Source organism: Neofelis nebulosa, chromosome 5 (assembly GCF_028018385.1).
Source record: "Neofelis nebulosa isolate mNeoNeb1 chromosome 5, mNeoNeb1.pri, whole genome shotgun sequence".
Taxonomy (NCBI): domain Eukaryota; kingdom Metazoa; phylum Chordata; class Mammalia; order Carnivora; family Felidae; genus Neofelis; species Neofelis nebulosa.
The window spans coordinates 110090901-110105410 of NC_080786.1; the positions used below are offsets into that span (position 1 = coordinate 110090901).

The window sequence follows — 14510 nt, forward strand, 5'->3', positions numbered from 1 at the left end:
GGCAAACTTTCACTCTTTGCAGATGACATGATAGTCTATGTGGAAAACCCAAAAGACTACACCAAAAACCTGCTAGATCCATGAATTTAGCAAAGTTGCAGGCTATAAAATCAATGCACAGAAATTGGTTGCATTTCTATACACTAATAATAAAGCGGCAGAAAGAGAAATCACAGAATCGATCCCATTTACAACTGCACCAAAAGCCATAGGATACCTAACCATAGGTGAAAAATCGATACACTGAAAACTACAGAAAGCTTATGAAAGAAATTGAGGAAGACACAAAAAAATGGAAAAACAGTCCATCCTCGTGGATTGGAAGAATAAATATTGTTAAAATGTCAATACTACCCAAAGCATCTACATATTCAATGCAATCCCTATCAAAATAACAGCAGCATTCTTCACAGAACTAAAACAATCCTAAAATTTGTATGAAACCAAAAAGATACCGAATAGCCAAAGCAATCCTGAAAAAGAAAACCAAAGCTGGAGTCATCCCACTTCCGGACTTCAAGCTGTATTACAAAGCTGTAATCAAGACAGTATGGTACTGGCACAAAAACAGACACTCAGATCAATGGAACAGAATAGAGAACCCAGAAATGGACCCACAAATGTATGACCAACTAATCTTTGACAAAGCAGGAAAGAATATCCAATGGAAAAAAAGTCTCTTCAGCAAATGGTGTTGGGAAAACTGGACAGCAACATACAGAAGAATGAACCTGGACCACTTACTTACACCATACACAAAAAAGAAACTCAAAATGGATGAAAGACCTAAACATAAGACAGCCATCAAAATCCTAGAGGAGAAAACAGGCAACCTCTTTGACCTCAGCCATAGCAACTTCTTACCTGACATGTCTTCAGAGGCAAGGGAAACAAGAGCAAAAAATGAACTATTGGGACCTCATCAAGATAAAAAGCTTCTGCACAGCAAAAGAAATAATCAGCAAAACTAAAAGGCAACTGATGGAATGGGAGGAGATATTTGCGAATGACGTATCAGATAAAGGGTTAGTATCCAAAATCTATAAAGAACTTATCAAACTCAGCACCCAAAAAAACAAATAATCCAGTGAAGAAATGGGCAAAAGACATGAATAGACACTTTTCCAAAGAAGACATTCAGATGGCTAACAGACACATGAAAAAATACTAAACATCACTCATCATCGGGGAAATACAAATCAAAAGCACAATGATACCACCTCACCAATTAACATCTTAGGCAACAACAGATGTTGGTGAGGATGTGGAGAAAGAGGAACTCTTTTGCACTTCTGGTGGGAATGCAAACTGGTGCAGCCACTCTGGAAAACAGTATGGAAGTTCCTCAAAAAAATAAAAATAGAACTACCTTACGACCCAGCAATTGCACTGCTAGGTATTTATCCAAAGGATACCGGAGTGTTGTTTTGAAGGGGACACATGCACCGCAATGTTTATAGCAGCACTATCAACAATAGCTAAAGTATGGAAAGAGCCCAAATGTCCATCAACTGATGAATGGATAAAGAAGATGTAGTATATATAGATATATACAATGGAATATTGCTCAGCAACCAAAAAGAATGAAATCTTGCCATTTGCAACAACATGGATGAAACTAGAGTGTATTATGCTAAGAGAAATAAGTCAGAGAGACAAATATCATATGACTTCACTCATATGAGGAATTTAAGATACAAAACAGATGAATATAAAGGAAGGGAAGCAAAAATAATATAAAAACAGAGAGGGAGACAAACCATAAGAGATTCTTAAATACAGAGAACAAACTGAGGGTTGCTGGAGGGGTACTGGGTGGGGGGAGGGCTAAATGGGCAAAGAGCATTAAAGATACTTGTTGGGATGAGCACCGGGTGTTATATACAAGTGATGAATCACTAAATTCTATTCTATTCTATTCTATTCTATTCTATTCATTATTACACTATATGTTAACTAACATGGATGTAAAATTAAAAATAATAATAAAAATAAATGAGTAAGGGGGAAAATCCCATTAAAAATAATAAAATAAAAATACAAGAAAGGAAAGGCGATCATAGTATAATAGTAGCCTATACAGTAAAATATATTTACTTACATAATAATAATATAAAAACTGAATTCTAGGGGTGCCTGGGTGGCTTAGTCGGTTAAGCGTCCGACTTTGGCTCAGGTCATGATCTCACGGTTTGTGAATTCAAGCCTAATGTCAGGCTCTGTGCTGACAGCTCAGAGCCTGGAGCCTGCTTCAGATTCTGTGTCTCCTTCTCTCTCTCTGCCCCTACTCCACTTGCTCTCTCTCTCTCTCTCTCAAAAGTAAACATTAAAAAAATTCTTTTAACTGAATTCTGACTTTACTAAAATTATGGCCATTATTCAAAGAAAAGGAAGAAATTTGGAGGGTGGTACTGAACCAAGTCCTTAATTATCATAAAAGGAAGTCAGTAGAAAATGTCTAAAACTTAGGGATCAAGTGAAAACAGTATACTGAAGTTAATTAATACCAGAAGAGATAGCTCAGGGGTAGGGAGAAAAGGACAGGGCAGGAGAGTTATTTTATAACTATGCGCATACACTGTATTGTATTGACAATATTTTTTAAAGTAATAATAAACATTTTTTAAGTTGATGAAACAAAAAAAATTAATGGTTTTAAAAAATTTTTTAAAAAGGCAGCTCTCAAAGGGAAGTTTACAGTGATAAATGCATTTACATCAGGAAAAAAAACAAGATCTCAGATAAACAGCCCAACGTTACACCTCAAGAAATTAGAAAAAGAACAAACTAAACCCAAAGTTAACCAAAGAAGGAAATAATAAAGATTAGAACATAAATAAATGAAATAGAGAACAGGAGAAGAATAGAAAAGATTAATAAACTAAGAACTGGCTTTTTGAAAAGATAAACAAAACTGACAAACCTTTGGCTCTACTAACCAAGAAAAAAGATAGAGGGCCAGGGGTGCTCAGGTAGCTCAGTTGGTTGAGCATCCTCCTCTTGATTTCAGCTCAGGTAATGATTCCAAAGTCATGGTATCCCATGGGGCTACACACTGAGCATGGAGCCTGCTTGGGATTATCTCTCCCCCTTTCTCTTTGCCTCTTCCCTACTCTCACTCTCTCTCAAAAATAAATAAACATTAAAAAAAAAGAGGGCCAAATAAAATTATAAATGAGAGGAGAGATATCACAACTGATACCATACAAAGGATCATGAGACAACTATAAACAATTATACACCAACAAACAAATTAGACAACCTAGAAGAAATGGAGAAATTCCTAGAAACATACAACCTACCAAGAGTAAATCAGAAAGAAATCTGAACAGACCAATAATGAGTAAGGAGATTAAATCAGTAATCAAAAATCTTCCAACAAAGAAAAGCCCAGGACCAAAAGGTTTCAATGATGAAGTCTATCAAACATTTAAAAAATTAATGGCAATCCTTTCAAACTCTCCTCAAAAAAGCAAAGAGGAGGGAACACTCCCAAACTGATTTTATAAAGCTGGCATTACAGTGATACCAAAGCCAGACACTACAAAAAAAGACAGGCCAATATTCCTGATGAATATCGATTCATATTTCTTCAACATAATACGAGCAAACCAAATTCAAAAGTACATTAAAGGGATCATATACCATGCAAGTGTGGTTCAACATACATAAATCAATAAATGGGATGCATTGCAAGACAAAAGTTATAAGATCACCTCAACAGATGCAGAAAAAGCATTTGAGAAAATCTGCATCCATTTATGATAAAAATTCTCAATAGATTGACATCAACATAACAAAGGCCACATATGACAAGACGCACCATACTCAATGGTGAAAAGCTGAAAGCTTTTCCAATAAGATCAGGAACAAGGGTGCCTACTCTCACCATTCCTATTTAACACTGGAAGTCCTAGTCAGTGTAATCAGGCAGGAAAAAGAAATAAAAAGCAACCAAGTCAGAAAGAAGTAAAAATGTCTGTTTGCATATGAAATCCTATAGTCTACCAAAAAACTGTCAGAACAATTCAATGAATTCAGTCAAGCTGCAGGATACAAAACTAGCATAGAAAAATAAGTTGTTTTTCTAAAACTAAAAACAAATCACCTGAAAAAGAAATAAAGAAAATAATCCCATTCACAATAGCATCAAAAACAATAAAATACTTATGAATAAATTTAACCAAGGAGAGAAAAGATCTTTACACTGAAAACTAAAAGTCATCATGAAAGAAATTGAGGAAGATACAAATAAATAGAAAGGGATCTTATGTTCATGGGTTGTAAGAATTAATATTGTTAAAATGCCTATACTATCCAGAGCCACCTACAGATTGAATGCAATCCCTATCAAGATTCCAATGGCATTTTTTTTTTACAGAAATAGAAAAAGCATTCCTAAGATTCATATAAAAAAACAATAGACCCCAAATAGCCAAAGCTGAAAAAGACCAACAAAGTGGGACACATCACATTTCCAGATTTCAAACCATATTAGAAAACTATAGTAACCAAAACAGTATGATAACTGGCATAAAAACAAACACATAGACCAATAGAACAGAGTCAAGAGCTCAGAAATAAACCCATGCAAAGATGGTGAACTAATATTCGACAGGAGAACAAAGAATACCCAATAGGAAAAGGATAGTCTCTTCAAAAAACGGTGCCAAGAAAACTGAATATTCATATGCCAAAGAATGAAACTGGACCTCTGAATTATACCACTCTCAAAAATTAACTCGAAATGGATTAGACTTAGGCATAAGACCTGATACCATAAAACTCTTTGAAAGTTGCTAAGAGAATACATCTTAAATGTTCTCAACGGACACACATACAATTGTAAAACTAGGTGAGGTGATGGATATGTTAACTAACCTTAGCTGGTAAACATTTTGTAATATATACGTATATCAAGTCATCATGCCATATATCTTAAACTCACACAATATGTCAACACTTTTCAATAAGGCTGGAAAAACTTTTAAATTAAAAAAAAATGCAACAAGTACATACAATGGAATACTATACTCAGCAGTAAAATGGAATGAACTATCAGATAATTCCCAAATAATCATGCCGAGTAAAAGAAATCAAAAATAGGAGGGGTTGTGAAGGAAATGAAGAATCTTTTGAGGGGTGAATATGTTCATTATCTTGATTGTTGTGATGGTTTAATAGGCATGTATAAGTGTCAAAATTTATTAAATTGTCCACTTTATTTTTTAAGTAGGCTTCATGCCCAACATGGGTCTTGAACTCACAACCCAGAGATCAAGAGTCGCTTGCTCTCCCAACTGAGCAAGCCAGGCACCCCTTAAATTGTCCACTTTAAATACATGCAGTTCACTCTATGTCATTTATATCTCAATTAAATTTTTTAAGTGTATATGTAATTTTTTATGATTCCCTGCCCTAACCAAATTTTGATTATCCAACTGTACTACTCTGCTCAGGCTTCCATAACAAAATACCACTGATTGAGTGGCTTAAACAATAGAAATTTATTTTCTCTTATTTCTGGAGGCTGGAAGTCCAAGATCTAGGTCTCAGCAGGTTGGTTTCTGTTGAGCTCTCTCGTCCTGGGTTCCAGGTGGCTGCCTTCTCATCGTGTCCTCAAAGTGGCCTTTCCTCTGGGGATGCACAGAGAGTATCTTGTGTCTCTTCCTCTTCTTACAGTACACCAGTCCTATTGGATTAAGACCCCTTCCTTATGACCTTATTTAACCTTAATTACCTCCTTGAAGATCTTATCTCCAAACACAGTCACATTGGGAGGGCTTCAACACATGAATTTTAGCAGGGGATATAATTCAGTCCATAACACCAACCAACTACAGGTCCGATTTGTGTCAAATGAGACGGTTTGTGCTCTACTTACTCATTCACTCCCTAACACTTTCAGCACCAGGTTTCAACAGTATCTGACAGTGTCATCTGTGATCTGTGAGGATAATCTGCTTTTCTCTACCCATTACCTGGAAGCAATGAAATCTATACCAAATAAAACTACTAAACTAGCTTTTCTTTCATTTCCTATTCATATTCATAAGGCTAGGACTGTATTATTGTAAACTCACTTATATAACAACTATACTGTAGATCTTTCTTAGAATTCTATCTGCAATTTGTTCTGAATTTTAATTACCCATTAATTATAAACACAATGAATAACAACCATTACTACTAATCACTATAATAAACAGATGAATCACTCAAACAAATGTACAAACTTTTTATTTAGAATTAGAGACTCAAATACAAATTAAATAAGTACAATACAAAATATTAAGCCTTCATAAAACAGATCATAACCACTTTAAATCATCTACTTCTAAAACAAAATTAAAGAGAAATCTAAAAATAGTCTAAACTCAAATTACTTTTAAACTCTTATTGTCAACATTAAAATTATCACAAAACGCTTAAAGAAATTTAACTGGAAAATGAACAAAGCCACTACTGAGAGATTCCTGCTATCTACTATTTCAATTAAGGAATGAAAATATAGTATGATTTCTACTCGTTCACAAATAAAATGCACCTCATTTTAAAAAGACTATCTATTTTACTCCAAGACTGTGAGAACTGCTTTGTTTACTTGACTTTTATTTTTAATATGGCACAATAGGTTTGATCAGTGTAAGCAATATCACCAGAAATATTTAGAATGTTCATTTTTATGAACAAAAGAATCACATATTTTAGAAGTTAAAATATTATAATATAATAAATATCATTAATAAGGTACATGGCAAAATAAAGATATACATTAAAAATTAAGTCTTTTTCTCTTCATTTATGAATGGGAAACTGATCAAACTCATGCTATACTTTCCCTTTTTACTCCAGAAAAAAAAAGGTTTTATAGTTTATATTATTGTTATAAATCCAAATCTAAGAACCTGCACCAAAAAAGTACCAAGGAGATAGTATACTACCTTAAGCTCATATTGTTTCTGAAAATACTTATAAAAGTAAAACTAGACTTGTATTAAGTAGATAACAGGAAAATACTAATACAGTGTTTACATATTTAAAATAACCCAAAACAAAAATAAAAGAAAAATCCACACTCAAGAATGGTACCCACATTATTTAAGAATAAAGTTATTTCCATATATGCAAACAAGTGTGGGGTTAAATATTTCCCTAAAACATGCATACTATGAGGCCTTTCATATTTAAGCTTATAAAACCAAACTATATTGTGTTTATATCAATTATCATGATGGGACATTTTAAAACTCTGACATCTGTTGTTCTGTAAAACTGAAGATGAAATATAAACAAACTCAGGATCTCACTAGAAAATCTTAGATCTCTCCGCAACCTGTTATATTTTTTCCATGAAATAAATGTACTCCAAGATGCAATTGTTCTTCAAAATTTTTAATTTCTATGACTGATCTTTAAAAACTATTTAAATTAGGGGCACCTGGGTGGCTCACTGAGGTCAGCACGGAGCCTGCTTCGATCCTCTGTCCCCTCTCCTCTACCCCTCCCCCACTCATGCTCTGGTCCTCAAAAAAAAATAAATAAAACATTTAAAAACCATTTAAATTAAATCACATTTCTTGGAGAAAATTTACTTAAGAGTTCTTAATGACTTAGCCTTTTTCTATGAGCAATTTTGCTTCAAGTGGTAGAGTTCAAGCTCTGTTAGAAGTTTTGGGTTTTTTCTCTTTCAAAAAGATTTTCCTACGGACTCACTAAATGTAAAATTAATAGTGTATGATAAGTTTTGGAATACAATAATTCTTAAGTTTTCAGTTTATTACAACTAACTAGCTATAACATCAAGCAAGTTACTTAACTTTTCTGTGCCTTAGTTTCATCTTTAAAACAAAGAGATTAGAACAGATAATCTCTAAAATTCCTTCCAATTTTCACATGTAGGATTCTGTGTTTCTGGAAGAATAGCTCATTGATATACTGAATTTTCCATACAGCAATAAAATGGATACGAACTAAAGTAGCACAGCTAAACTAGTCTCCTATAAGAAAAAACACAAAGACCATGTTAAAGTTCAACTTCCCAAACTTTACTAGACCCATTCTCTCTAGCCAGACCAATGCACTGCCCATAGAGATAACATCAAATATCTTACATAAGTTATTTTAAATTACACTGTAAAACCTATTAAAATATATTAAGTCTATGCCACAGTTTTCCTGCATTCTAATTTACATCATTTTCATTCTATCTACATCCAAAATAATCTCTACAGTTAAGGTAGGGGTCTACTTAATATTCTTGCACTTCAAAACACTAGTAAAGTTCTATCAAATGAAGAGCAAAACATTAAGCCTTATCATAATCTGCCAAGTTTAAAATAAAAGTACACTAATGCTATTTATGGGCTAGAAATACAAGGGAAAGGTAAAAAAGGAAATCTTGCTGACAAATGTTGATGTTCAAATGAATTTAGGTGTGTTTTGCCATTTCTCAGAAAAGGGGCAAAAGTTGTCAGCAGAAACCTACGTAGGCAATACTGAACCATGACATTTCAGGAACTTTTATGAGAAATTAATTTTCCATGAACAGCACTTTAGTATTAGTGCAGTGCAAGTTGGTTTTTCTGTGTCTAACTATGGGCAGCAAATGAGGCACTTAACTGTAAAATAGAAAAATAGGGTATATTTAAGAAGAAATTAAAAATCACTCATAAAAGATAATTAGCATTATTCAAAAAGTAAAAAATTCTATTTTTACTAACATGCATTCAATGTTACACATGCTTCACTAGGGAAAATTTTCAATGTAAGACGACTGTTTGATTTAGAAGAGACAGAAAATATTTCCTTTTCAAAAGATTCTGGATTTCTGAGAATGAAATACAAGTCTTCTCAACCTGAGTGCTACATATTTATAAACAGAGAAAAATACATTTTACCCACACTGGAGAAATGTTCCTAACTATCAACAAAGTATAACATGTGATCCCTGACTTTATTTGTGAAGGATCAGAAGTTATTGTTTTATATAACTTCAAAGAAGGAGATCTAGTGACTGTAACAGAAAAATGAATTTTGATATTTAGCACCTAAATTTAGAGAACACTTGAGTATTGCCATAGTTTTAAATAGTTGTATGTCCAGAGATCGGGGGAAATCAGATAGTGTAGTTCAAGGATACTTTAACATTCTCAAAGATTAAAATACCAAACTTCCTTGATTTGCAAATGCATCCATCTATAACACTCAAACACAATATTATCATCTCTTCCTGAAGCTACTCATATATATTCTTCTTAACAAGAAATAAGTGAGGTTTATTTTTTCTTAGCCACCATTAAACTGTCTTCCAAATGTGGCACTTTTTCAGAAATTTGTTTAGAAAATAGTCCTTTAAAAAAAGTCATTCATATTCTATCACTAATACCATTTTAAATGTTCTTCACTATGAGGCAGAGGTCAAAAAATGAAGTAAATGGCCATGGACCTTCTGCTGAAATACATAAGCAAATATAAAGCAGGATCAGAGAAGATGAACATAGTATGTTGGCACAGAAATGGTTATCTGTAGGGTAAAAAAGCACTGAATGAAAAGACAACGTCTGCTGTGACATTATTCCAAGCGAATGGAACCTAGCATCTGCTCTCTTCATATCTAAGAGAAAATTCTTGTATTGTCTCTTTAAATAAGCTTGATTTTAATGCTAGATGGAACACTTTGCTTCATATGTTAAAACTAATACATGACATTAAAGTTTTCCACGAGACGATTTAATCGTTTTCCTCTGAAAAATCCTCTAATCTTACTTTTTCTCCCTATTTGCTGATAAGAAGGCTTTCCTTGACTCATAAGGGAGGGAAAGGGGAAAGGCTTAGAAATATATGTTCTTATTCCAAGGAGGCTGGAAAATTTCTGGAGTTCATTTATATTCACTTTAACAAACTGTATTCCTTACTACATAATTAATCTCCTGACATACAGAAAAATCTAAATTCTCTTATTTATACCTTTAAGGTAAATTGTTCTGTTTTCTTGAAGATATTCTAGTTTGTTTTTGAAAGGCAATGAATACATTGAAAAACAGGAACACTGTTGATGCAATTCAGTTGTTGGGAAATAAAGTGCACATAGCTTTCAATATAAATATTGTTTGATAGATTACAACTAAGAGCTCACAAAATCAAAACAAAGAGTCAGCTCAGTATCTAGAAAATGGAAAACATGAGACAAGAATACAAATTCTATACAAATAGTAACAAAATGGGGATGGTAGTCCCCTTCAAAAAAAAAAAAGGGCAAGTGAAAATGGTAACAGTAGATTTCCGCTTCCCAAGCACCCACACATGCTACACAGTAATACCAACATGCAGTACCTGAAATGTAGACTCACAGTCTGACTGTTGCCCTTGAACTTCAGCATTTAATTTACAATTTTCTGGTGCCTGGCTGATTTCATCTTGCAAAGCAGGAGATATGCCATGAGAATCATCTACAGAAGTGCTGTCAGACAAGGCATCTAACTTTTCAGGGGAAGGAGCAATATGAAGCTTACTATCTCCTGTGCCTTCCTCCAAATTTGTCCTCTCCTCAGCATCTTCTAGCTGTTGAACTGAAGTTAAATACTGCTCAAGTAGACTATTATCCTGCTCGTTGTTTAAACTCTCCTTACTCCATTCACCATGTTCATCGCTAACATCCCCTACATCAGACTCTTTGCCGTATTTGACTGTGTCAATGGAATTCCCCATTATGGAACTTTCACTGCCTTCTGTGGAACTTTTTTCAAAATCCAAAGAATCCTGCAAACAGTGAACTTGCTCTGTTAGGGAAGAATGAAAACCAGAGTCTGGAAATTCTGGTAAGGATTTCTCTTGAGGAGCCTCATCAGGCGCAATAAACCAGTCAGGATTTTGATCAGAAGAGGGCTCCTGACTTTGGGTGAGTAACGGAGGCTTAGATGGCACTAGAGTACTTGATACAGGAGGAACATCAGTACACCAGGAACTTAGACGCTGATCCATCATCTGCTGCCAAGCTTGTAGAGACCTTACCTACAAACCAAAGGATATAGTTTTATCATAAAATAAAAGTCACGCCTGTTTTACAATGTTCTTTAAGCTTTCTTCCCAATACTCATGAAGGTGATAAATGGCAGATGGCAGAACTTGAGTTAGAAATGGCCTGACTCCCCTTACCCCTTCCACAGCACTCCCAGCCTAAAGCAGGCTGGCACAAGTGGTGCACATCCTTGGTAACAGAAGGTCCTCACCAGGAGAGTTAGGATGGGCCAAAGCAATTCTCTTGTTGCTACTGGAAGAACTATCAGAAGCACAACAGCACATGGCTAAGGGGCAAATAATGTGCTGAGTATGAACTGAAGTCTATTGAATAAGACAGATTAGAGCCTATTATAAGTAGATTCTCTAAAATAAAAATCTCATTGTAGATATCCATTTAAAGTAAGAGTTTTTAAACATTATCTAACAATATATAGCATATACAACTCTAAAATACCTAAAAATATCCCGGGCACTTGATAACATGACCTTTACATTTTTATATTATAATTAAAATCTCAAAATTTTACAGTTAAATCTGCAACAAGAAAGCAATTACAGAATTTTTTAGTTTCCCTTTGACCACCCTCTAAGGTAATCACTGAGAGCAGCGTGATGTGTGTCCTTCCAGACCTTTTACTATGTATTTTTAAATACACACGATGTTTTTAAAATCAAGCAGAACCTTAAGTTCTGCAACTTGCTGTTTTTCACTGAACAATGTTATTCTGGAGATCTTTCCAGGTCTTCAGTTCATACCCTTACCTTATTCTGTTTAGCTGTTTCATAATGTTCCATGATGTTGTTATTCTATAATGTATTTAACAGCTCCCCTACTATTAGTAATTATAAAACCTTAGAAATCAGTAACTATTTCTTAATTTTGTAGGCAAAATCCTATTATAACAAACTCATTTATAAAAATGTTTTCAAGAAATTATCATTAAGAAATATTTGATGAAAAGGGCACCTAGGTGGCTTAGTCAGTTAAGTGTCTGACTTGGCTCAGGTCATGATCTCACAGTTCATGAGTCTGAGCCCTGCATCGGGCTCTCTTCTGTCAGCACAAAGCCTGGAGCCTGGGCTTTGGCTCCTCTGTCTCCCTCTCTCTCTCTGCCCCTCCCCTATGCGTACACACTCCCTCTCTCAAAAATAAACATTAAAAAAAATATTTGATGAGATAAAATAACAGTAAAACTGATTGTCTGAACTATCTCTGATGTGTGCTATTATTACAGGATTCAAACTCTCTTTCCCAAGAAGTCATGCATTCTTTTTAGGACATGCATATTGTAGCCATCATATACCATTTTAGCCACCTTATATTCAAATATTCCCAAAAGATAAAACAAGAAAGACAACTACATAAAACTTCCAATTGGGTTTTTTCTCCTTAGTGGAAATTACGACAACATCCCTCAATTTAGTGCTTTCCTTCATCTTTATGGTTTATCTTTGTGGCCAAAATTATGAAAATATTTTTCTTGAGATTAAATAAAATGTAATGAAATTCACTGGCCTCGTTCAGAGTTAGTGGCAAAGAACACAGACCATGTCTTCAACCTTTAGAAGAAGTGCTTAATATGCCTGACTACTCTATGATTATCTCCATAAATCCAGAATGTTTCTTTGTTCATACATTAGGTATATCAGCAGGAATGGGTTTACCTGGTTCCAAAGGAATCTGACAGCCTCCTCTTGCACAAATTTTTTAATGCGTTCTTCATCTCTTTCTTTTCTTAATCTACAATAATTCAAAATCCATTACTGACACAACGAAGGGTGCTTTGACTTGCGCTTGTTGTTACAACTAATAAACACTTGTGCTGTCAAGACATTAATAATCTAGTAACAGCCCTTTCTACTTTTAGAGTATCTAAACTGAAACTAGTTTTAAAGTATTACTCAGTGTAGAAGCCAAATGAATATAACTGAAATTTAGATGATACTGGCTCCACAAAGTATTGCCAATGATGAAAAATAAAACAAAATATTAAATGGCTCTTTATCTGGCTGTTATTTCCCAGCCAAGAACACCAAAGACACAGGAGCCTGCAGCAAGGAGTACTTGCTCAAAGCCTCAGAGCAACTGAGGATTAGGATCACAGCTTGACAGCCCTCTTCTAAGAGATTATTAGTAGGACTAATCCCATCAAATTCAGTCCCTGTTTGCCCGTCCCTGACATATTCCTTGCCATTATCAACAGAGCTGCCCTTCCATCACTTCCCCTTATTCATTAAAGTATTAATCTGGGCTCACTGCTGCCCTCTCCATAGGCCTGTCACCAAGCTAAGGCTCCCTTAGTTGTCCATTACCTTCCAGAATGTCACCACTTTTTCTAGCCCCCCCAAGTCCTTCTCCTGTGCCATCTGGGACTCCTAAATTGTAATCAGTAAACTCCCTTAATTTCTCAACCTCTTCTGTGAAATTTTCCTTGACTGAATCAGACATATTGCTGAGGGCACTGTAGCCCTCTCAAGTGGAAGTTATTTTAGGGCACCTGGCTGGCCTAGTTGGTAGAGCATGCGACTCTTGATCTTGGGGCTGTGAGTTCAAGCCACATGTTGTATAGGGAGCCTACTTAAAAAAAAAAAAGTGGAAGCTATACATCCATACATCAGGGTCAGAAGATAGCTTCTCACTACTGTCGACAAACATTCTTTGCCTTCCTCCTTGAAGAACTCCTGCCATCCTGCTAAGTTTCCCCAAACTCTTTTCACATACAGGCCTCCCATTATCTGCCCCCATTCATGAAAGTCTCAGGGCGAGTGTCTCTCAGCTCCATTCCTATCATCATTTCTGGAGACCTCAGCACTCACATGGACGCTGTCCCTCATAATAATCCACCCTACGTCATTCATTCTCACGGTCTCACTAGAGACCCAGTCATTTTAAAAACGATCTCAAGCACCCACACAAACCACTACCTCCTTTCCTCCCAGCCCACTGGCTCTTGTTCCCCCTACGACAATCTGGACATCCAGCCTTCATCCAGACCTCCACATTAGCGACCCCCACCTCCTCCTGGCTCTCCTTTTACCTTGTTTAAATCCCAAGATCCACCATTATAAGCATCCCCTCCCAAATATCTTCAGCTCCTTTGTCTCTCTCTCCTATCATATTCACCTGGAAAAAACCCATTCCTGGAAGAACCAAATTAACCATGCCCGAATCAGAAGAAAACAGCTGAGAGCTACTGATGAAAATAATACAACCTGACCTACTGTCTTCCACTCTAACTTTTTCCTCACATTGTCTGATAATCCTCCATTCTCCTTGTAAGTTCACTTTTAAGACGAATACCCTCACAACTCTCTCATTTTCAAATGTTGAGCCTGTCTTCTATATCACTGAAAAAGAAGCGGCATCCATTAGACAGGACTTCCTGTCCCCCAGTATCAAACCTACCACCTTACCTGCTCCTGCTCCTAGCTCAGGCCACTCCCTCTTCTTGTGCACAGATCCTTCTTTCACCTTCTCAAGAACTTCA

At 35.4% G+C, this 14510-nt stretch overlaps 1 protein-coding gene across 2 annotated transcripts in view; it reads right to left on the reverse strand.

The window, feature by feature from the left end:
* Positions 1-6224: 6224 nt before the first annotated feature.
* Positions 6225-14510, reverse strand: part of CEP97 (centrosomal protein 97) — a 29550-nt gene continuing 21264 nt past the window's right edge. For both annotated transcript variants that reach the window (XM_058731539.1, XM_058731537.1), the window contains exons 10-11: positions 12688-12763; positions 6225-11013 (exon numbers count right to left, since the gene is read on the reverse strand). In XM_058731539.1, the coding sequence (XP_058587522.1) occupies positions 10309-11013; positions 12688-12763 (781 nt within the window). In that variant the 3' untranslated portion in view covers positions 6225-10308. The remainder of the gene's footprint in view (positions 11014-12687; positions 12764-14510) is intronic.